We start from the raw sequence: 24191 nt of genomic DNA on the forward strand, positions 1-24191 counted from the left end.
AGCTGTGTTCCGTTTATTGCCGTTCCACCCGGACAGCCAGCGGTTGCTGGGGTGTTACTGGGAAGGGGGTTACTACATCGATCGGTGCCTTCCCATGGGTTGCTCGTTGTAGTGCGCATACTTTGAGGTTTTTAGTTATTTTTTGGAATGGGTAGTTAGGGAGGTCGCTGGGGTGGAATCGGTTATTCACTACCTCGACGATTTCTTGTGTGTTCGCCCGGCGCATTCGGGGGTTTGCGCGAATTTACTTGAGGCGGTCAACTGGGTGTCGCGGGAGTTCGGGGTCCCCTTGGCTGTGGAAAAAACTGAAGGTCCAGTGACGACCATTTGTTTTTTGGGAATTACAATAGATTCTGTGGCAATGGAGTGCAGATTGCCTGAGGATAAGTTGGGGGATCTGCGGTTAGTAGTGGAGCGAGCGTGTCGGATTAAGAAAGTTACACTACGGGAATTGCAGTCCTTATTGGGGAAGTTGAACTTTGCTTGCCGCATCATGCCGATGGGCAGGGTGTTTTGTCGGCGGTTGGCAGCGGCGATGGCGGGGGTGGGGGAGCCCCACCATTTCATTCGTATGACGGCAGAGCACAGGGAGGATTTGCGGGTCTGGCTCCATTATCTGGCACAGTATAACGGTCGCTCGCTGTGGATGTCACTGGCGCTGGATAGCTTTGATTTGGAATTGTTCACTGATGCGTCCGGGGCGGTGGGGTTCGGAGCGTTCTTCAAAGGGCAGTGGTGCGCAGGAAAATGGCCGGTTGAGTGGGTAGAGACGGGTTTGACACGTAACTTGGCCCTACTCGAACTGTTTCCCATCGTGGTGCCAGTCACCATTTGGGGAGACAGGTTCCGGGATAAGAAAGTGCGTTTTCATTGCGATAATCTGGGGTGGTGATGGCTATAAATAATACGTCGGCGTCGTCCCCTCCAGTGGTTCGCTTGTTGCGTCAGTTGGTGCTTGCTTGTTTGAGTTTAAATGCGTGGGTGGTGGCGGTGCATGTTCCTGGGGCGGAGAATTGTATTGCTGATGCGCTTTCTCGCTCGCAGTGGGATCGTTTCCGTCAGCTGGTCCCGGACGCGGAGTTAACGGTTGTGGAATGTCCCAGTCATCTGTGGGAGCTGGTATCCGGGCGGCAGGTGCATTGATAAAAAGGTCGTTGGCCAGCGCTACGTGGTCATCTTATTCTGCTGGATGGAGGCAATGGGAAGAGTGGGTGAGATTGTTGGGTGATGTGTGCTCTGATGAGGATAGGGTGGTGGCTTTGTTGTTTTGGTTGGGAGACGCGTTTGCCCGGGGTTGCACGGTCGCTAAGGTTAATCGCTTCATGGCGGCCATTGCTTTCGGTTGTAAATTACGGGGATTAGTGGACATCACGAAGCGTTTCTTGGTGGGCCAGGCATTGAGGGGGTTGAGACGGGGTGTAGTTGTGAGGGATAGGAGGCGTCCCGTGTCTTTTCAATTGTTGTGTTCATTGGAGGTGGTGGTGTGGCAGGTGTGTCATTCAGAGCACGAGAGCAAGCTTTTTCGGTTGGCTTTCGCGTTAGCCTTCTTCGGAGCTTTTCGGGTGGGGGAAGTGGTTTCGCCTAGTTCGGTAAAAGCGGGGGGGGGGGGGGTTGCTGCAGGATAATGTCGATTTGTATGAAGACAGGGTGGAGATAGTGCTGCGACGGTCGAAAACGGATCAGAGGGGGGTAGGACGTCGGGTGGTTTTGTTTGCGGTCACCGGAAATCCGGGTTGTCCAGTGTTGTGTCTCAAGGAGTACTTAGAGGGCTTAGATCTCTCGGATGCGCCGTTGCTGCGGCATGCGGATGGCAAGTTTTTGTCGCGGTATCAGTTCATCTCGGTTTTCAGAAAATGTCTGGTGGCTAGCGGGGTGCAGGCGGAGCAGTATTCGTCTCATTCTTTCCGGATAGGGGCAGCGACGGAGGCGGTGAGATGGGGTTTGGATGAGGTAGGCGTGCGGCGGATAGGGCGCTGGGAGTGTGCGCGTTTCCGTTCTTATGTTCGCTTGCACATGTTGTGATATGGTATTGTGTAACATGTTCCGGGTGTGTGCGTTCCGCCTGAGTAATAATTTTGCGCAGCAACGAGTGGTGGTGCGTGTATGTTCTCCATTTGTTTTGCAGGCTGTGACTCATGTATGGAGTGGATTATGGGACACTCCTTTGTGTACTGGGGTGCCCTTCGCGCGGATGTATGGCCGGACGGTCGACAGCTCAGGATTCCGCGGGAGGCGGCGGTCTTGCGGTGGATGGGTATACGGGGAATGACATGGAACAGGGTGTTGCCGGAGTTTTATAATTTTGTATTGCTTGATAGGGCACCTGAGGTGCTGGTGTTGCATGTGGGAGGCAACGATTTGGGCCTGCGCCCTTTCAGGGAGTTAGTAAGGGATGTCAAGCATGATTTGCTTTGTTTATGGGCAACTTATCCGAAGTTGGTGACGGTGTGGTCTGAGATGGTCCCTAGGAAGAGCTGGCGGATGGCTCGTTCGGTGGAAAAGATTAACAAGGCTCGCATTAAGGCTAACAGGGCTATATCGAGTTTTGTGGCGGGTAATGGTGGGGTTGCGGTGTGCCACTGGGACCTGGAGGCTGGGACAGGCAGGTATTGGAGAGAGGATGGTGTGCATCTCAATGATGTGGGGATGGATATGTGGAGTCTGGCGTTGACTGATGGAATTGAGCGAGCGGTGGGAGTGTGGAGAAGCTCGCAGGCGTGAGGTGGTCAAGGCCTGTTTCGCTTTGGCGGGGGGGGGGGTGTCCTTGAAGTAGGTCGTAAAAAGTGGTGGGGGGGAATGCATCACGGGATGCACCCCCAATTTGTCGGCTTCTTAGGGTGTTACCACTTTTGAAAGCTGGGTTATATATATATATGGTGGTCATCTGCAAAAAGGTAATTGGTGCCCCCGGGCCGGGTTACGGCTGGGGGTAAGGTATTTGTGGGCAGATGGCCAAAATTAAGTATCGGTGGCTTCAAGGACTTGCCCCTGTCATTCTGGTTGGTTTATAATGTTATGACCCTGATAGGGTCGCAGTGGGTTATTTCATGTTATGATGAATCCCCTTTTTTGGGGATTCAAAAGTTATGGTATTTAAATTTATTGTTATTTAAATAATAAACGGCTGCTGTGGCCATTAAAATCCAACTCTGTTTCAGTGTCTGCTTTGGGAGGGTAGATTTACATAAGGGGAGAAGTGACTCGACTTATTTGAGTCAAGCAAATTCAGCACAATAATGAAAACCAGCAAGACATGCATAGTTGGCACATTAGCAGAGGATAGCCAGCATCACATTACAGCGTAAGAGAAGCGCATTAAATATGTGAAGAACAGTAGCATATCAGGCGGGAACGCAGCAAAAGAAAATATACCTTAATACAACAGCACAACACACAACATAGAAGACAAAAAGACAGGACATAATACCCAAAATGAGGGGAGGGAAGTGGAAAGATTCTAAGTCAGCTCTTTTGATCAGGGGATGTGCTGATGAGGATCACCAATGATTACAAATGACATGTAAGGGAGAATACATCTCATGCATCCCAAATGTCCAGGAAATCATCTAATTTGTCAAGAATCACTGCTGTAAGATGTTCCAAGCATCTAATATCCTTAATTCTAGAATATAAATCCGCTAGGGTTGGGGGATTAGATTGTTTCCAGGACCGAGCTATGAGGCACATGGCAGCTGTTAAGATGTGTAGGCGTGCCAGCGTGTGCTTCCCTAACGGAGAGGGGAAAACATTCAGCATATATGAAAGGGGGTCTAGCGTTATATCCACTTGAAGGGTTTCAGAGATTAGGTTTTTAACTCATCCCAAAAGGGTTGTATATCAGGACAGGCCCAAAATATATGAAATAGCGACCCTTTGGCAGTCTGACATCTCCAGGACGTGGACGGAATAGTGGGATTCAAATGGTGTAGGAATTCGGGAGTATGGTACCAGTGCATCATCACTTTATATTGGTTCTCCCTATATATAGTGCACACTGACGTTTTAGCAGCCCTTCTCCAAATTGTTTTCCATGTAGCAGCTAAGAACGGCCTTCCCAGATATACCTCCCATCGCTGCTTGTAAGCGTGCCTGGGTGGACAGTCAGGTGTGGGGTTTTGTAAGACGTGGTAGATGGCAGATATAAGCCCTTTGGTGGAGGTGCCCAGTCTATATATTCTCTTGAATGAAGTAGGAATGGATACCGGTTGACCCCGGAAAAGGGAGTTGGAATAGTGCAGGATGAGTATGTAGTGAAATTTGCTTTGAACAGGCAGGGAGAATTTGTCTTGAAGCCAGTCAAAGGGCTGTATCTTTCGGGTAATGTGATCCACTATGTCAGCAAAATAAAAAAGGCCTCTGGTAAACCATGGTCTAGATAATGGAGCCGTCTGGCCATCAGGAAAGTGTGGGTGATATAGAAACGATGACATGGGGGAGTGTTTGGAACTAAGCAGGAACCGCCTGGAGCAGGTCTTCCAGACATCGCGAGTGTGGCACATGGGGCCTAACAGGAGAGCTGGAGGAGGAGAGTATGGGTTATTCCATAACAGCGAATTCGGATGCGTAGGGGCTAGCTATAATTTTTCAATCTCAATCCATTTGGTGTAGTCTGGAAGCATCGACCAGGCTGGAATACGCCTCAAGTGGGAAGCCCAATAGTAATAGAAGATGTTCGGAACCGCTAGGCCCCCTGACTCCCTGTCAGCCATCATAAACGACTTAGCAACACGATGTCTCTTTAGCGCCCATATGAAACGCAACAGAGCTGCCTGTATGGCCTTCAAGTCCCTCATGGGGACAGGAATAGGAAGTGTTTCAAATAAATAGAGTAATTTTGGTAGCACAGTCATTTTGACCGCAGAAATACGGCCAAAGAGAGAGAGAGGCAATTTTAGCCATTTGTCTAACAAGCCATGTATATTCCTGTACAAAGGAGGGAAATTGGAAGCATACAGTGAATGATAAGCGGGCATCAACTGGACCCCCAAATAGCTAAGGGAGTGAGTTTGCCAGCGATATGAAAAATTGGCCTGCAGTCTTTTCAAGAAGTCAGGGGAGACATGCAATGGAAGGGCCTCAGTCTTACTGGTGTTAATCTTATACCCAGAAAGACGTACAAAATCTCGCAAAAGAGCATGGAAGTTAGAGAGAGTGGTGTGTAAATGCGTGAGGGTAAGCAAAATATTGTCTGCAAAAAGGGACAATTTAAACTCTTTATCTCGGACTCTGACGCCTGTAATGTCTGGATGAGATCGTATGGAGGGCAGCCAGAGGTTCAATAGAAAGAGCAATGGTGAAAGGGGGCAACCCTGTCGTGTGCCATTACGGATCTGGAACGGGCGAGTAGAGGTATGTGGAAGCTTAATCGTAGCGGTAGTGTAAAGGATCTGCCAGGCACAGCTTCGGGGTTAACGCCCATAGATAATCAGTCTGCACCTGCTTCTATGTCTGTGAGACTGACTCCATCTTCCACCACTCAGGGTGGCAGGCTTAGGAGTGGGAGAACCTATCACAGCCTGGCCAGACGGAGCTAGCTCCCGCCCTCTGTCTATTTATACCTGCCTTTCCTGTTCCTCCTTTGCTTGTGATTCTTCTCGTTTGGTTTCCTGGCCCTGCTGCAGCTTCTTGTACCATTGTCCTTGCTTCATATTGACCCCGGCTTGCTGACTACTCTCCTGCTCTGCGTTTGGTACCTCGTACACTCCTGGTTTGACTCGGCTTGTTTACTACTCTTCTGCTCTGCGTTTGGCACCTCGTACACTCCTGGTTTGACTCGGCTTGTTCACTTCTCTTGTTGCTCACGGTGTTGCCGTGGGCAACTGCCCCTTTCTTCCCCTAGCTTTGTGTACCCTTGTCTGTTTGTCTGTCGTGCACTTATTGAGCGTAGGGACCGTCGCCCAGTTGTACCCCGTCGCCTAGGGCGGGTCGTTGCATGTAGGCAGGGACTGAGTGGTGTGTAGATTAGGGCTCACTTGTCTGTCTCCCCACCCCTGTCATTACATAATCACAAGCCCATACCTAGTCTACCCTTGTCCCTGACACCACTATGGACCCCCTTGAGACCCTGGCTCAGCAAATGCCGGGTCTCTCCCTACAGGTCCAGGTCCTGGCTCAGAGAGTCAACCAGCCTGATGCTACCATGGTAGTCCCCCTCACCTCTTGAGCCCCACCTCAAGTTGCCCAACCGGTTCTCAGGGGACCGGAAGACTTTTCTCTCCTTTCGGGAGAGTTGTAGGCTCTATTTTCGTTTAAAGCCCCTCTCCTCAGGTTCTGAGAGCCAGCGGGTGGGTATAATTATGTCCCGGCTCCAGGAAGGGCCCCAAGAATGGGCCTTCTCCTTGGCTCCTGACGCCCCTGAACTTTCCTCCGTTGATCTTTTCTTTTCTGCTCCCGGACTCATCTATGACGAGACTGACAAGACTGCTTTTGCCGAGAGTCAGCTGGTGACCTTACGTCAGGGTAAGAGACCTGTTGAGGAGTATTGCTCTGACTTTAGGAAGTGGTGCGTAGCTTCTGGGTGGAATGACCCTGCCTTAAGGTGCCAGTTTAGGTTGGGTCTGTCGAACGCCCTGAAAGATAGGCTGAAGATAGTTCTTAATGACATTGGCTGTATGTTTGGGGTCATTGTCCTGCTGCAAAATAAATTTAGAGCCAATCAGACGCCTCCCTGATGATATTGCATGATGGATGTTTCTTCCTGCATTTATCAGCATTGAGGAAACCATTAATCCTGACCAAATCCCCAACTCCATTTTCTGAAATGCAGACCCAAAGGTGCAAGGAACCCCCACTATGCTTTACTGTTGCCTGCAGACACTCATTATTGTACTGCCATTCGGCGAACAAACTGCCTTCTGTTACAGCCAAATATTTAAAAGTTGAATCTGTACAGAGCACCTGCTGACATTTTTCTACACACCAGTTCCTATGTTTTCTTCCTATGTTGAATTGCTTGGTTTTGTTTCTTTGTCAAAGGTATTGCTTCCACTTCTGGCAAGACTTCCCCAAAGAGATAATGGGTATATCTGGGTCCAACTGGTTTCTGCCAGTTCCGAGCTGATGGCACTGCTGGACATCTTCCGATTTCAAAGGGAAGTAAGCATGATGTGTCTTTGATCTGCTGCTCTAAGCTTCCTTGGCCGACCACTGCATCCTCAACGTTGCCTGTTTTTGTGCTTCTTCAAAACAGCTTGAACACCACATCTTGAAACCCCAGTCTGTTTTCAAAACTTTGCATGGGACAGACCTTGCTGATGCAGTATAACTACCTTGTGTCTTGTTGCTATGCTCAGTCTTGCCATGATGGACCTGTGACACTAACCTGTCTTCCACAACCTCGCCTTTGTAGCAGGGTTTGGCTGTTCCTCACCCAGTTTTAAGCCTCCTACACAACTGTTTCTCTTACAGTTAATGATTGTGTTTCAACCTACATATGAAAATGATGATTATTATCACCTTTGTGACTTTGTGCAAGTGTACCTGAAAGAATTGATGCTATTTTGAAGGCAGAGGGTGGTCACACCAAATATTGATTTGATTTAGATTTCTCTTCTACTCATTCACCTTGTATTTTGTTCATCGATACAAAAAACTATTAACACATCTCTTTTTTTTCAAAGCATTCTTACTTTGCAGCCTTTTTCCACAATTGCCTAAAACTTTTGCACAGTACTGTATATTTTTTAGGTTGGCTGTCAATTTAGAAATGGATTAAAGAGATGGGAATACCCCTTTAAGTTATTGAGTTATCAAGGCGCACACAAAAAAATACAAATTCAGCTCTGCTTCATCTGTATGCTGTTATCTTATACATTAAAAAAAAATAGCTTTAAAATTAATTTAAAGTGCAGCTAAACGTTCTACAAACTTTTGACATGTTAAAGTGACATGTCAGAAGTTTGTATTGGTGGGGATCCAAGCACCGAGACCCCCACCAATCGCTAGAACAAAGCAGCTGAAGCACTCGTGTGAGCGCTCAGCTGCTTCGTGTCTGTTCGGCTTTTTCCGGAAATAAATGTATCAGAAGTTTGTATTGGTGGGGATCCAAGCACCGAGACCCCCACCAATCGCTAGAACAAAGCAGCTGAAGCACTCGTGTGAGCGCTCAGCTGCTTCGTGTCTGTTCGGCTTTTTCCGGAAATAAATGTATCAGTGTACGGACTCAATAGAAAGTCTATGAGTCCGTACTCCGATACATTGGCTTTCCGGAAAAAGGCGAACAGAAACAAAGCAGCTGAGCGCTCACACGAACGCTTCAGCTGCTTCGTTCTAGCGATTGGTGGGGGCCTCCGTGCTCGGATCCCCACCAATACACACGTCTGACATGTCACTATGACATGTCAGAAGTTTGTCGAACATTTAGCTATACTTTAAATATTTTCATAACATCAGAAATTCAAGAAAAGCTCGAGAATCTAGGCAATGAGTACTACAGAACAATATAGAAAGAATTTTCCCTTTGTGCATGTACTACTAATCTTATCATAACCCTAATAGTAATATGATTTTATTACCTTTATGTTGTTTGTGTACACATTGTGATGAAGTACAATGAACATACCTAGACAAACTGGTGCTTCATCCCAGGCGCCATTCAAACATCTCACAATCCTGTTTCCCTTCAGAATATAATATTCTGGGCATCTAAATTCCACAGATTCACCAGATTTATAGTTATGTTTTCTAATTTGCACGGTGTCTCCAGACTGTACAGTTGGTGGTGGACCACACTGCTCACCAATTTCTGAAAAAGAAACATGAGACAAATGTGCTTACTGAATATAATAATTGCATAACTAAATGAAGAATTTTATAATTTGTTTTCTCTTTGTAAAAGAGGCTCTGTCACCACATTATAAGTGCCTTGCCTTGCTGTAAATATCACACAGACGATACAGAAGTGTCAGGCTTCTGAATGCACATCACGTCCTGGCGGGAGGTAATGTATATTCATTATCAGGATGCTGCAGTAACGATATAGTGTGTTTATGTGGCTGCACATAGTGATATATCTATATCGCTATGTGCTGTGTAAATGAATGGGGAGAAGTTTATCAAGCTGATTGGTCACTGATTGGTCAGCGTCATACACTCCTCTGTACAACGCCCACTTGGCCAAAAAGTAAAACACGCCCAGTTGTTCATTAAAAAACCATTAGCATAAGGCTAATATAGGTCATAACTCTGTCAAAAATGATCGTTTTTCTAAATAAATAACACTGCTATAATCTACATTACAGCGCCGATCACATTATGTACAAGATAGGGCACTTATAATGTGGTGACAGAGCCTCTTTAACATATACTTTAACTTTATGATTTGTCAACATTGCTTTACCACCTGCAGGATTCTTCAGGCATGACTTATCAGCTGTCAAGTAAGGCTGTGTTCACATCAGTGTCGTGCTTCCGTTCATGGGTTCCGTTCGACCTTTCCGTTGGAGGAACTAATGAACGGAAAGCCAAACGGAAACAATAGCTTCCTTCTGAATTACCATTGATTTCAATAGTAATGCCTCCATTGCAATTGGTTTTTGTATGTTTCCGTCCTGCAAGGTTTCCGTTTGTTTTGCAGAAACAATAGCGTAGTCGACTACGCTATCCGCAAATCTGTGCAGTAGGATTTAATTGCGGAAAATACCCAGTGTATTACATTGGCAGCAAAGTAGATGAGATTTTAACAAATCGTATCCACACGCTGCGCAAAAACTCGCCGAAAACGTTCATAAATTGACATGGGGTTTTGCAATCCGCAGCATGTCAATTTATGTTGCGGAATCGCTGGTTTTCCCCATTGAATTCAATGGGGAGGTAAGACCCGCAACAAATAGTAGATGTTGTGTTTTTTGTGACGAAATGCTGTGCTTTTGCCGCAAAAATCGTAACTCAGAAAAAAAATCTTATATTTACCAAATTGGAAACATCATCCAAGTACTGAAGGACATCAGAGGCATGCGACACTATGGTAAGTATAAGCTTTTTTTTTACCTGATGTTTTGCAGAGCAGATATTCTGGCCGAAAAACTGGCATCCAGGGAGGATACTCTGTGTATTTTTACGTTGTGTATCCACCCTGTGTTACCATACTCTAAGGGTATGTGCACACACACTAATTACGTCCGTAATTGACGGACGTATTTCGGCCGCAAGTCCCGGACCGAACACAGTGCAAGGAGCCGGGCTCCTAGCATCATACTTATGTACGACGCTAGGAGTCCCTGCCTTGCTGCAGGACAACTGTCCCGTACTGTAATCATGTTAACCACAGCTCTTGGTCGGATGTGTCATCTGTTCTTTTTGTCACATTGCATTAATAAATTTGTCAAAATGATTTGCGCCAAATAGAAGGCGCAGTTTAAGCCAAAATTCTGGAGCAACACCAATAGAAAATCTGCCCCACAATTTTTTTTAATTCAATCAATCACATGGCCACAAACCAGCCACCAGTGGAAAACAGACTGCTAGGAAGTATATTAGACCTCCAACACACATATATTTTCTCTTTTTTTTCCCCATTTAGGCCAGGATCACACACACACAGTTTTGATGCAGTTTTTGTCTTTTCTTTTTTTTGAGCCAAAGCCAGAAGTGAATCCATAAAGAACGAAAAGGTACAAAGAAAAGTCTAATGTATTTCCTTTATTTTGTTCCACTAATGTGTTTGGCTCAAAAACCTGAGCCAAAAACTGCCACAAAAACTGTATGAAAACTGTGTGTGTGATTCTGGCCTTAGTGTCATTTTGTTCTTGCTTTTTTCTGGCATTTTTGAAGTCCTATAGAGAAACCTATGAAAAAATGTCTGAAAACACGCCATTTACAGAGCATGCTACGTTTGGAAAAAAAGTCACTGACCACAAAATTGCCTCAAAAATAGCACAAACAAAATGCAGTTGTATTTAGTGCATTTTATATTTCTTTACAGATTTTAATATAACATCTGGCAACATTAAGATACATCAAAAATGCCACGAAAAACCCCAGAGAAACACATAGCAAAACACTGGGTGAATCCAGCATAAGCATTTAAAAACTACGAAGAAATTACTAAAATCTGTAAAAAGGTAATAAAATCAGCAAAAATACAAAATGAAAGGCAGATAGCCCAAGAAGGCAAAACAAATCTGCAAAAATTCTTAATTTTTTCAAAAAGGTCTCTAGGTCTTATCCAAGTAAAGCTTAGCATGCACTGTGGAAAAAAAGAAGTTTGTGGGGCTCTTAAATGGACACTAACTTTTCAAACAACTTATGCTGATCTAATAGTATACAAGATATATATCAACTTACATACTGTTAGAATTTAGTTGTTTTATCCATGCAAATTCTTTGTGAAGTTAGGGTGGTCTTAGACAGCACGACAAGGGCCATGTAAATGAGCGCCGATCAACAAGACAGCTTGTTGATCGGCTCTCGTTTGCACCTTTCACAAGGAGCTAGTATGGGGACGAGCGCACGTTACTCTGATCGCTCATCCCTATACATTTCTATCATGTCGGCAGCACGTCTCCGTGCTTACATAGGGAGATGTGCTGACGACAACGATAATATTTTTGATACAATTGTTCATCGGCTGATCGTTGCCCTGTTTACACAGGCCATTTATTGGGAACAAGCTTTCTGAGAACGCTCGTTTGCCCGATTATTGGCCAGTGTAAAAGGGCTTTTACTGCCACTAGGTGTCTCCCTTCCTGTAATCTTCTGTCCACCCCCTGTTGTCAAGCAAAGTCCATTCCTTGTTACAGAGAAGAATTGACGAGCTGCAGAAGGTGTGGGGGGTGTCACTTCACTACCTGTCCATAGAAATATATGAAGATGGGATACTACCCAGTATAGAAGACATGATAGCAGTTAGGCTAGAATTAGAGATAGAGCTTGCAGAGGGGAAATCTGCTAAATATTGCTTAAAATACCATTATACATTGCTTTATTTAAAAGAAAAAAAGAGTTTAAAGGTTTTCATAGCCTTTAGGGTATGTTCACACGCTAAACAAAAAACGTCTGTAAATTATGGAGCTGTTTTCAAGGCAAAAGACAGCTTCTGATTTTCAGCCATTTTTTAAACCACAAATATTTTGTGATGCGATTTTTGCAGCCGTTTTTTGGAGCTGTTTTTCTATTGTCCCAAAGAAAAACGGCTCCAAAAACGTCTGAAGAAGTGACATGCAGTTCTATCACAGGGCTTTTTTTTACGCGCCATTCTTTCAAACGGCAGCGTAAAAAAATGCCACGTCGGAACGAAACGCCGTTTTTTCCATTGAAATCAATAGGCAGATATATGGAGGCGTTCAGCTTCCGTATCTTCAGTTGAGTTTTGGGGCGTTTACGGCCTGAAAAACGGCTGAAAATAAGCCGTGTGAACATACCCTTAAGATTCACACAGGGCAGTAAGGTATAGTTGTTAATGCTCTTTCTTTTTAAGCCGAAACAGGATACTAAAATCAGGGCCAATTTTAAAAGAAAAACTTATACTAACTAGTATCCTTTTTTTTGGATCAAAAATAAATAACCAGAACTGCGCTGTGAGCATAGCCTTATACAAAAACTCATAAGTTAAATAATGTCTTACCAGTCTCTAGATTCGCAGGAGCTGCACGACAGGACATTGTAGATATAAGCAGAACGAAGAATACTACTGCGGACATCTTGAGACACCCAGAGCAAAGCAGTAAATTCTCCAGCTTGTTTCTTTTCTCTGCAGGGCCAAATGATTGCAATAGTGAGGTAAATGGAGTATTTATCTCAGGGTAAAGAGCATTGTCCCTTACTGGAAATTGAAACCACCTAGTAAGTGATGTTGCAAGACCACAAAAGTAAATAGATTGCCTAACCTTTGCTTCATAATCTGATCATTTTGAACGTACTTATTGTTTAAATAAAGGTCATGTTGTCTGTCAAAATCTGATAAACGGCCGTGCGACGTGATAAACGCGCCGTTTTCAGAACAATGATGTTCTGTTTTTCTTAACGGCCCGTGAATAATGGCCGTAAAAAAATAGGACATGTCCTATTTTTGGCCGTTTTAACGGGCTGATGGCCCCCATAGAAGCCAATGGATCCATTTTTAACGGCTGGCCGTTTTGCATCAGTGTGTCTCTAAATTTTCATCCATTTCCAGTCCGTCTGTCCGTTTTTAATGGCCGTTTGACATCCATTTTACATCAGTTTTTCATGGCCGTTAAAAAAACTGATGAATTTCATTGGTCAGGTTTTTTTTGTCCCAGCCCCCTGAAAACAACCAAAAGAAGATCACATGTTCACCTAGACACTATTTTCTCTGGCTTCTACTGCATAAAGACTTTTGTTGAGTCCCTAGTTTTTCTGCATTGTTTTCTGGAGTATTTATAGCTATTTGTGGCTTGCAATATGTCCTCAGTACCTGTAGACAGTGTACTACGGAATTGGCTGATTTCTGGGCAATTTGGGGAGCCCGTGCCGGAGTCAGTCATTGTGCAGTACTGCTGCTCTGCTCCTATTCAAGTGAATAGGAGTTGAGTTGCAGTACTGCAGCACATCCACTATTCAGTGTACACAGCCATTTGCTTCCAAAACCTGCCACTGCATAACATCCGATGCTCGGAGGCAGCCAGAACAGCTGATCGGTGCGGGGTCCGGCTGTCGTACCCTCATCGATCATGTGCTGATGACCTATCAGTATGAAAAACCTATCCATGCATGGACAACCCCTTTATCTAAACTGTTGCTAAACTTTTAACATGTTATAGTGACATGTCAGAAGTTTTGATTGTTGGGGGCACGAGCACTGAGACCCCCACCAATCGCTAAAACTAAGTGGCAGAATCACTTATAGGTGAGCACTGGGCCGCTTTGTTTATGATTAGCCTTCCCAGGAGCGGTGTACGGACTGATATATTTTATATTGAGCTCATACACCACTCTGAGGAAAGCCAATCCTAAATAAAGTGTCACAGCACTCTCCCAAGTGTTTATGCAGCTTCTTTTTAGCTATCCGTGGGGGTCGAAGTGCTCAGATCCCCAATGATAAAAAAACTTCTGACATCTCACTGTGAGATATCACTTTTTTAAATAATTTCACCCTTTCAACTGGTTTTGTGTCCACATGGGTTTTCATACCCCTGACCTATCCACAAGATAGGTTATCAGTAAATGATCTGTGGGGTGCAACAATCAGACACCCACACAGATCATCTGAACCAGCTGCCTCTGTGCCTCCGAAGCTGTAAGCAGGGACAGGTGGCAGATGCAGCTCTGCTGTTTTAGGACCAGATCTTCAGTACCGTGGTGCCACTGCTATACAGTGGACATTGCTGGAAGAAGACACACGACACCGTTGTAAAAGTGAAAAAAAAACCTTTTAATACAATAAAGTTAACAATTCAAATACGCCAACATGGCGACAACAAAAGCACCAACATGGTGCAAAAGTACCGTTAAAAGAAATACTTCGAGAAACAAAACAATTTAATTGTCTAATAACTGCTGGAAAGAGGTGTCAGGGGTAGTTCTAACAAAACTACCCTCTAAAACATCCTGGTTACCCTGGATAGGGTAGTGCCCCGAGTAGCCTGGGACAGGTGGTGGGCCAGATGGTCCAGTTGACGAGTAAGACGACGGTCCAGGTTGGCTCGGTCCATACTGTCCTGTAGAAGGACCAGGTCGGCTGTATGGTACGGCTGATTGTGCAGCCGGGGTCTGTACTGGAAATTGCCCATGGGCACCATAATCGCTACGTTGGGTGCGGTCCTGACTAAAAAGAAGTGGGGACGATTCCATTCCCCAATAATGGTTGCGTGTCCCAGTTGTTGCAGGTGGAAATTGTGCCTCATCCAGCTGTTGTTGATATGCACTGAGGCACCTCACTATGGGGGATGGATTGTTTGGAGGGACAAAAGCCTCCAAAACAGATATTACTGCCATGTGAGCACGGTACCTGTTTGCTTCTGGGATCCGGCGCAAGAGGGGTCCCAAAGATCGTAGGAATGACTCTTCAACACCCTCCTGCGAGGATCTTTCAAGGTACTCCAGTACCCTCTGGTTTATTCTGGCCCTGGTTACGTTCTCCTCAGAGGCAGAAGCTGTTGAACGTTTCCGTCTTTGCACTGGACGGATGGCAGAGGTTGTAACTGAGGGAGTCGCTAGCTCCTCGGTGTTGATTGTGGTGAGGTCCTGGGCATCAGGAAGATTGATCTGGGTGTCATCCTGGTCGACCTCTTCCACATCCTCTTGCTGCTGTGGTGGATGGACCAACAAATTATCAGTTGATCTACATTGTGAAAGACATGGAAAATGTATGATTAATCAGTGTGAAAGTACATGCCATATTGGCCTTTGCGGCACTATAGTATGGACCAAAGGGGTCTTTGGTCCCACTATCATGCAATTTAACCACTCAAACAATTAACTGCCTGTTGCATGATGTTAGCGACCAAAGTAGAATTTTTTAAATTTTATTTGATTTAATTTTAATATGATATAAACTAAAAATAAAAAGACGCTCAAAATAAATTACTTACGACCGCATGTCCATAACTCTGTTAAGAAACTGTAATTGCTTGTGATAGGAGTAGGGCCTTTTCTTCAAAGGAGCATCCCCACTCCTGGCGTGCTCCCTGAGATATTTCTTATATTGGTCACGGCAACATGCCCATCGTGACTTCACATCTTTAACTGTAAAATAAATATATAAATGATTAAGCTAGTTTAAACATAAAGGGCCCTGTAACAAGAGGAAATCCTCAAAAGTGCTACCTGTGACCTACAAAGTCACTTTGAAGTACGGTAATGGCAGCCAGTTCTAGCAACATATGACGAAAACAGGATTAAAGTTATGGCAATTGTGTGAAAAGGGCAAAGGTTGGGGGGCTTCTGTTGGAGCTTTCAGTGGGGGGAACCACTCAACAGAAAGGCAAACACAAACATTAGCTTCCCTTTGCTTCACCATTGTTCCCAATGGTGACGTAAACGTTGCTAAAGTTTGTCGTTTGCCAACGTTGTGACAGGGTTCCCTTGTTTTGATAGAATCAATAGCACAGTCAACGGAAGGGACAGCGTTACTTACCAACCAGATCGCGCATCTTGCCTCCTTTTGCCCACTCGATGGGGAACATCTCCTGCCCAATTTCTTCCCAGACGGCATCCTTTCGGTGGCGGTTATGGTATTCTTCGCTAGCCTTGTCCCAGACAGCTGGCCGCTCCTGGACAAGCAAAATTAGGCGCTCTACATCCATGTTTCTTGGCAATCTGTGATGTTTGCTGTAATGTCAGGTGTTGAAAAAGAAAATTTCGTAATACATTTATTTTGACCATGCACCCGCTATCAGTATTGATCTGAACGTATCAAACTGTGTAGATTTTTATATTACAATGTATAATTTAAAGGGCAAGGCTAATGGATATGTGCTGATGCTCGCACTCAGTGTCCCTGAAGATGATGCCACACAGTGCCCCTGTAGATAGTGCCACACAGTAACTACGCACAAAGTGCCACACTGTCCACATGTAGATATTGCCATGTACTGCACCCTGTAGATAACGCCACAGACTCCCTGTATATGATGCCACACCAGCCTCCCTGTATATGATGCCCCACAGCCTCCCTGTATATGCTGCCACACAGCCTCCCTGTATATGATGCCACACCAGCCTCCCTGTATATGCCACACCAGCCTCCCTGTAGATGCCACACCAGCCTCCCTGTACATGCCACACCAGCCTCCCTGTACATGCCACACCAGCCTCCCTGTATATGATGCCACACCAGCCTCCCTGTATATGATGCCACACCAGCCTCCCTGTATATGATGCCACACCAGCCTCCCTGTACATGCCACACCAGCCTCCCTGTATATGATGCCACACCAGCCTCCCTGTATATGATGCCACACCAGCCTCCCTGTATATGATGCCCCACAGCCTCCCTGTATATGATGCCACACCAGCCTCCCTGTATATGATGCCACACCAGCCTCCCTGTATATGATGCCACACCAGCCTCCCTGTATATGATGCCACACCAGCCTCCCTGTAGATGCCACACCAGCCACCCTGTAGATGCCACACCAGCCTCCCTGTAGATGCCACACCAGCCTCCCTGTAGATGCCACACCAGCCTCCCTGTATATGATGCCACACCAGCCTCCCTGTATATGATGCCACACCAGCCTCCCTGTATATGATGCCACACCAGCCTCCCTGTATATGATGCCCCACAGCCTCCCTGTATATGATGCCACACCAGCCTCCCTGTATATGATGCCCCACAGCCTCCCTGTATATGATGCCACACAACCTCCCTGTATATGATGCCACACCAGCCTCCCTGTAGATGCCACACCAGCCACCCTGTAGATGCCACACCAGCCTCCCTGTACATGCCACACTAGCCTCCCTGTACATGCCACACCAGCCTCCCTGTATATGATGCCACACCAGCCTCCCTGTAGATGCCACACCAGCCTCCCTGTAGATGCCACACCAGCCACCCTGTAGATGCCACACCAGCCACCCTGTAAATGCCACACCAGCCACCCTGTAGATGCCACACCAGCCTCCCTGTACATGCCACACTAGCCTCCCTGTACATGCCACACCAGTCTCCCTGTACATGCCACACCAGTCTGCCTAGAGATCGTGCAACATACTCACGAGAGCAGCGCCGTCTCTTGTCTTCAGGTGTGGTCACTGGTCTGCACGGGATCTGGCAAGGCAGCGCGACGGGGCGGTGACGTCATCGAGGCGCCTTCAAACCCGTGAAGACGAGTGACCACACCTAAAGAAGCGCCGCAAACGTGAGTATGCCAACCATAGCCAGCAAGGGAACTAGTAGTTCCCTTGCCAGTCCCCATGTAACAGATCCGTTTTTAACGGTTGTTACATGTATTGACAGCCGTTAAAAACGGATCCATTGACTTCTATGGGGGCCGTCAGGCCGTTAAAACGGCCAAAAATAGAACATGTCCTATTTTTTGACGGCCATTATTCACGGGCCGTTTAAAAAACGGCCGTGTGAATAAACCCATAGAACATCATTGTTCTGAAAACGGCCATGTGAAAGCCGTTAAAAGGACGGCCATCACATGGCCGTTTTTCACTGTCGTGTGAATAAGGCCTTAGGCCTCTTTCACACGACAGTGAAAAACGGCCATGTGATGGCCGTCCTTTTAACGGCTTTCACATGGCCGTTTTCAGAACAATGATATTCTATGGGTGCATTCACACGGCCGTTTTTTTAACGGCCCGTGAATAATGGCCGTCAAAAAATAGGACATGTCCTATTTTTGGCCCTTTTAACGGCCTGACGGCCCCCGTAGAAGTCAATGGATCCGTTTATAACGGCTGTCAATACATGTAACAACCGTTAAAAACGGATCTGTTACATGGGGATTGGCAAGGGAACTACTAGTTCCCTTGCTGGCTATCGTTGGCATACTCACGTTTGCGGCGCTTCTTCAGGTGTGGTCACTCGTCTGTGGTCACTCGGGTTTGAAGGCGCCTCGATGACGTCATCGCCCCGTCGCGCTGCCTTGCCAGATCCCGTGCAGACGAGTGACCACAAGTGAAGAAGAGGAGAGACGGCGCTGCTCTCGTGAGTATGTTGCATGATCTATAGGCAGGCTGGTGTGGCATCTACAGGGAGGCTGGTGTGGCATCTACAGGGAGGCTGGTGTGGCATCTACAGGGAGGCTGGTGTGGAATCTACAGGGAGGCTGGTGTGGCATCTACAGGGAGGCTGGTGTGGCACGATCTACAGGGAGGCTGGTGTGGCACGATCTACAGGGAGGCTGGTGTGGCACTATCTACAGGGAGGCTGGTGTGGCACGATCTACAGGGAGGCTGGTGTGGCATCATCTACAGGGAGGTGTGTGGCATATACAGGGAGGCGTGTGGCATCATCTACAGGGAGGCGTATGGCATCATCTACAGGGAGGCGTGTGGCATCATCTACAGGGAGGCGTGTGGCATCTACAGGGAGGCTGGTGTGGCATCTACAGGGAGGCTGGTGTGGCATCTACAGGGAGGCTGGTGTGGCATCTACAGGGAGGCTGGTGTGGCATCATCTACAGGGAGGTGTGTGGCATATACAGGGAGGCGTGTGGCATCATCTACAGGGAGGCGTGTGGCATCATCTACAGGGAGGCGTGTAGCATCATCTACAGGGAGGCGTGTGGCATCATCTACAGGGAGACGTGTGGCATCATATACAGGGGGGCTGTAAATAGTGTCTAGGTGAACATGTGACCTTCCTTTGGTTGTTTTCAGGGGCTTGGGACAAAAAAAGCCTGACCAATGAAATTCATCAGTTTTTTTAACGGCCATGAAAAACTGATGCAAAATGGAAGTCAATCGGCCATTAAAAACGGACAGACGGACTGAAAATGGATGAAAATTTAGAGACAAACTGATGCAAAATGGCCATGAAAAACTGACAGTTGATCAGTTTTAAATGGACATTTTTTTTCACTGTCGTGTGAATAAGGCCTGAGTGCTCAAATTAAAGTCCCTTAAGCCCTTCAGTACTTCACACTTTTTGTTTTTCCAGCATTTTTAAATGCTTGTAAAAAACACCATAAGTTTCCGAAGTTTTTCATTGTGTATTTTACAATAGTTTTGGTGGTGTTTTTCATTTTGAACATGGATTTTTTTCTGTGGTCTTTGAAGTCCCCTAAAGAAGCCTATGGGAAAAACACCCTAAAAAAGCTCCACCGAGAGCATGCTGCATTTAAAAAAAAAAAAAAAAGCCACAACCCAAAGATAATTAAAATAAGACCACCAAAATGACTCAAACAAAAATGCATGGTTTGTACTGCATTTTATATTTCACTTTAGTAATATATGTTGATAGATATTACCCTCCTACAATTCTATATATAATGTTGGAGTAAAAATAAGGTGTACACCACCAATATTTGATATGTAAAGTTATAGGAAAGGGGAGTGGGAGAAGTAGTGTGTTTATAAGAAATTAAAAAAATAATAAAAACTTTATTAATAAATAATTAACTAAAAACAGCAATGTTAAATGTGAGTTATATAGCAACAATGTCCCCTGACTTGGCCCAAAAGACAAATTATGTCTAGAATGGGCATACTCTGAATTGTTAGATTAAAATAGCCTAGCCTACACTAGTAACATGTATATGATAGATAATTACTGTGTTAAACCTATCCTTGTGGGTAAAACTAGTCTACCAATAGCCCGTCAAAAAGAAAAGATTGACCCTGATGAATAGAGACTATCGGATGTGTAAGTGTGATAGATTGCACAGAAGGGGCTCTTAATTGCCCTAAATCACAAATAAAGGCCAAAAGTAGGGAAACCTTGTTTGATCAAGGATGGCAGCATAACCTTGTATAAAGCCGCATGCAATTGGTTGGCATGAGGACAGACACGATACTGTAAGGTTGCAGTACCGCACAAGGTCTAGTCTATAAAGAGAAAAGGAGAATGACTGGGGATTACAATAAAATAGGCTATAGTACGTTATTTCTGGTATTGTCCCTGCAGTTATATTGGAATAGCAAATGTGTCCTCATGCTGTTTTTAATTGACACTCCAGTTTGAAACATATACAGGGTGGGCCATTTATATGGATACACCTAAATAAAATGGGAATGGTTGGTGATATTAACTTCCTGTTTGTGGCACATTAGTATGTGGGAGGGGGGAAACTTTTCAAGTGTTGACCATGGCGGCCATTTTGAAGTCAGCCATTTTGTATCCAACATTAGTTTTTTCAATGGGAAGAGGGTCATGTGACACATCAAACTTATCGAGAATTTCACAAGAAAAACAATGGTGTGCTTGGTTTTAACGTTACTTTATTCTTTCATGAGTTATTTACAAGTTTCTGACCACTTATAAAATGTGTTCAAAGTGCTGCCCATTGTGTTGAATTGTCAATGCAACCCTCTTCTCCCACTCTTCACACACTGATAGCAACACCGCAGAAGAAATGCTAGCACATGCTTCCAGTATCCGTAGTTTCAGTTGCTGCACATCTCGTATCTTCACAGCATAGGCAATTGCCTTCAGATGACCCCAAAGATAAAAGCCTAAGGGGGTCAGATCGGGAGACCTAGGGGGCCATTCAACTGGCCCACGACAACCAATCCACTTTCCAGGAAACTGTTCATCTAGGAATGCTCGGACCTGACACCCATAATGTGGTGGTGCACCATCTTGCTAGAAAAACTCAGGGAACGTGCCAGCTTCTGGAAAGTGGATTGGTCGTCGTGGGCCAGTTGAATGGCTCCCTAGGTCTCCCGATCTGACCCCCTTAGACTTTTATCTTTGGGGTCATCTGAAGGCAATTGTCTATGCTGTGAAGATACGAGATGTGCAGCAACTGAAATTACGGATACTGGAAGCCTGTGCTAGCATTTCTTCTGTGATTAGGTTTTTTTCATTGGAAATTAGCAATTTTGCTTATATTCTATGGATTTGAAGGAACTGTCAGTCTGATTACTTACACATGTTGTAGAGTTTTCACTTTACCTGGGATGTAATCCCTTTTGGGAGGAATTATTATTCTATATATGACCTTGATATTGTATTATATGATACCTGGCATTATTTTAATTATATTTTATATGTCTATAGTATATACTTGGGAGGGGGGTTATTTTTGTATGTCTTGTATTTTTTGATGTGTAATAAATTATAAATAAACATATTTTGATATAATACTATTATGTCGAGATTTTTCTTTTCGGTTTAATATATATGGCGTATGTGAAATCTTGAATTTAATGAATTGGCTAAGAGTATATATATATAGGATATAGTATCCATATAAATGGCCCACCCTGTAGAATGAAAATCAGTTAAATCACACTCGATACTGTAGGCTCCTGCATCAGGCTGTAATGTTAAGAAGACCAGCGGTGGAGGAACCCTTTGCATCAATTGTAGTAACAAGGTGCAGTGTTCACATTCAATTCTATGTGGACAATCATGGCATAATAGAATTGCAATGCCGCGCCGTGTAGGATCTGCAAGGAGAGGAGATGAGAGGTAAGCCGCGGTCAATCGTTTGAGTGCAGTCGGTATAAGCTATCGCACCTCACCCAAGTGTGACATAGAGGCTCCCAAGCAGTCTGCAGCTGCTGACTGTACCTGCCACACCATCCTTATGAGATCCTAATACACACCGCACCTCAAACGTTAAGCTAACCGACTTAGAACTATTTTAACTCACCTCAATGTTGTACGTCTTTTTTCTCTCTGCTGTGCTTTATTTCTAAATAAGATAATAAAAGTTATGTTTTAATGAATTCAACAATTCAATAGCAGCTGGGAAATTGGGATTATCAGTGTTCTTGCACACCAATTTGCCCTGCGGGAAACAGCACGAGGACCCGGGAGAGAGTGCCGGCGTCTGCCAGAAGGAGGAGGACGCCGAGCAGAGAGGTGTCCATGGCCGGGATCGTCAGGGGGTGAGTTAGAACGGCGACCCCCGGCCATGGACGTAACAGTATCCCCCCTCTTACGCCCCCTCCTCTTGGGACCAGAGCGGGAAAGAAATTTCTTCACGAGGACAGGGGCATCAATGTTCTCCTCTGGTTCCCAAAACCTCTCTTCTGGACCAAATCCCCTCCAATCCACCAAGTAAAATGTCCTGCCTCCTACTTTCTTGGTGGCCAGGATCTCCCTCACTTCGAAAGTTCCGGATGAACCGCCAGGAGCCACTGCGGAACTAGGAGTCCTGGAGTAGCGGTTCAGAACCACGGGTTTTAGCAAGTAGAATCAGATCATCCAGGGCAGCTGGGAGATCTCGAGCAGCCAGTTCGTCTTTGATCTCAGGAGATAGGCCATGCCAGAAGGATGCAACCAAGGCCCCATTGTTCAAAGGCAATTCACCTGCCAGAGTCCGGAACTGGATGGTGTATTCGCCCACGGAGACGTCCTCCTGACGCAGGTTAAAAATAGCAGTGGCTGCCGATGAGGCTCGTCCAGGCTCCTCAAATACGGAACAACCACAAAAACCCCAGGAAGTCTTTGGTCACGGGTCTCTGTCGTTCCCAGATTGGATTCGCCCACGTCAGGGCCTTGCTGGCGAGTAGGGATATAATAAAGGCGATCCTGGCTCCATCCGAAGGAAATGCTTGGGCGTGCAGAGTGAAGTGGATTTGGCATTGGTTCAGGAACCCCCTGCACGAACTTACGTCTCCATGAAACCGTGGTGGCAATGGCAGCGAGAACCGAGAGTCCGAACTGGAGCTGCCAGGAGGTGTAGCAGGAGGGTCGATCGGAGGAGTTTGACTAGGAGCGATGACGGAAGAAGCTAGCACACCTAGATGCTGCGCCATGGAGTCTACTGCCACAATGAGTTGATCCTGTCGCGCTTGCAGATCCTGCAGGTCCGCCTGCATGGCTTGGGAGGATGACAGGCTCTTGACTTGGCCAGCGGGGTCCATGGCCTGAGCGTACTGTCACTGCGCGGGGTGTGGTCCCACTGGGCCGTACCGCGTAGCGGGGTAGCAGCTGGCCAACAAGGTACAAAACAATGTCTATAGTTCAGAACGGGTACCTGAGGCAATGTAGACAGTGGCAGGAACACGACTTGGCTTTCACAGCAGGTGACGCCATGGATGCAGAGGGAAGACACGACTTGGCTTTCACAGCCGGTGTCGCCGTGGATGCAGCGGAAGACACGACTTGGCTTTCACAGCAGGTGACGCCGCGGATGCAGCGGAAGACACGACTTGGCTTTCACAGCAGGTAACGATAGTACGGGATGCAGGGTACAGGCAGCAGGAACGGGTAACAATGGGAACTGGGAAACACTGGGAGACCTTTAGCAAGACAGACTAGGGTATACAATAACGCTCAGGCAAGGAACCAGTGGGCAGAGCCCCTTTTTATAGTCCAGCAGCCATTTGTGCTGATAATTGATTTTTGACAGCTGGACGCGTACTGGCCCTTTAAGGCTGTGCACGCGCGCGCCCTGCGGGAAACAGCACAAGGACCCGGGAGAGAGTGCCGGCGTCTGCCAGAAGGAAGAGGACGCCGAGCAGAGAGGAGTCCATGGCCGGGATCGTCAGGGGGTGAGTTAGAACGGCGACCCCCGGCCATGGACGTAACAATTAATAACTCACGCAAGTGTGTGTGTAATAAAATCGATTGCAGAATATCATCTGCAGATACCGGATGGACATGCTCCTCATGGGTTACGGTGTCCATGTGTACATACTGCGCATGTCACACATGTGAACAG

The 24191-nt window shown here is 46.1% G+C and overlaps 1 protein-coding gene across 2 annotated transcripts in view; it reads right to left on the reverse strand.

Annotated features, from left to right (window-relative positions):
• Positions 1 to 12734, reverse strand: part of LOC142657900 (complement factor H-related protein 4-like) — a 170058-nt gene extending 157324 nt beyond the window's left edge. For both annotated transcript variants that reach the window (XM_075833423.1, XM_075833422.1), the window contains exons 1-2: positions 12563 to 12734; positions 8561 to 8743 (exon numbers count right to left, since the gene is read on the reverse strand). In XM_075833423.1, the coding sequence (XP_075689538.1) occupies positions 8561 to 8743; positions 12563 to 12638 (259 nt within the window). In that variant the 5' untranslated portion in view covers positions 12639 to 12734. The remainder of the gene's footprint in view (positions 1 to 8560; positions 8744 to 12562) is intronic.
• Positions 12735 to 24191: the final 11457 nt, after the last annotated feature.

Source organism: Rhinoderma darwinii, chromosome 7, assembly GCF_050947455.1.
Source record: "Rhinoderma darwinii isolate aRhiDar2 chromosome 7, aRhiDar2.hap1, whole genome shotgun sequence".
NCBI lineage: Eukaryota > Metazoa > Chordata > Amphibia > Anura > Rhinodermatidae > Rhinoderma > Rhinoderma darwinii.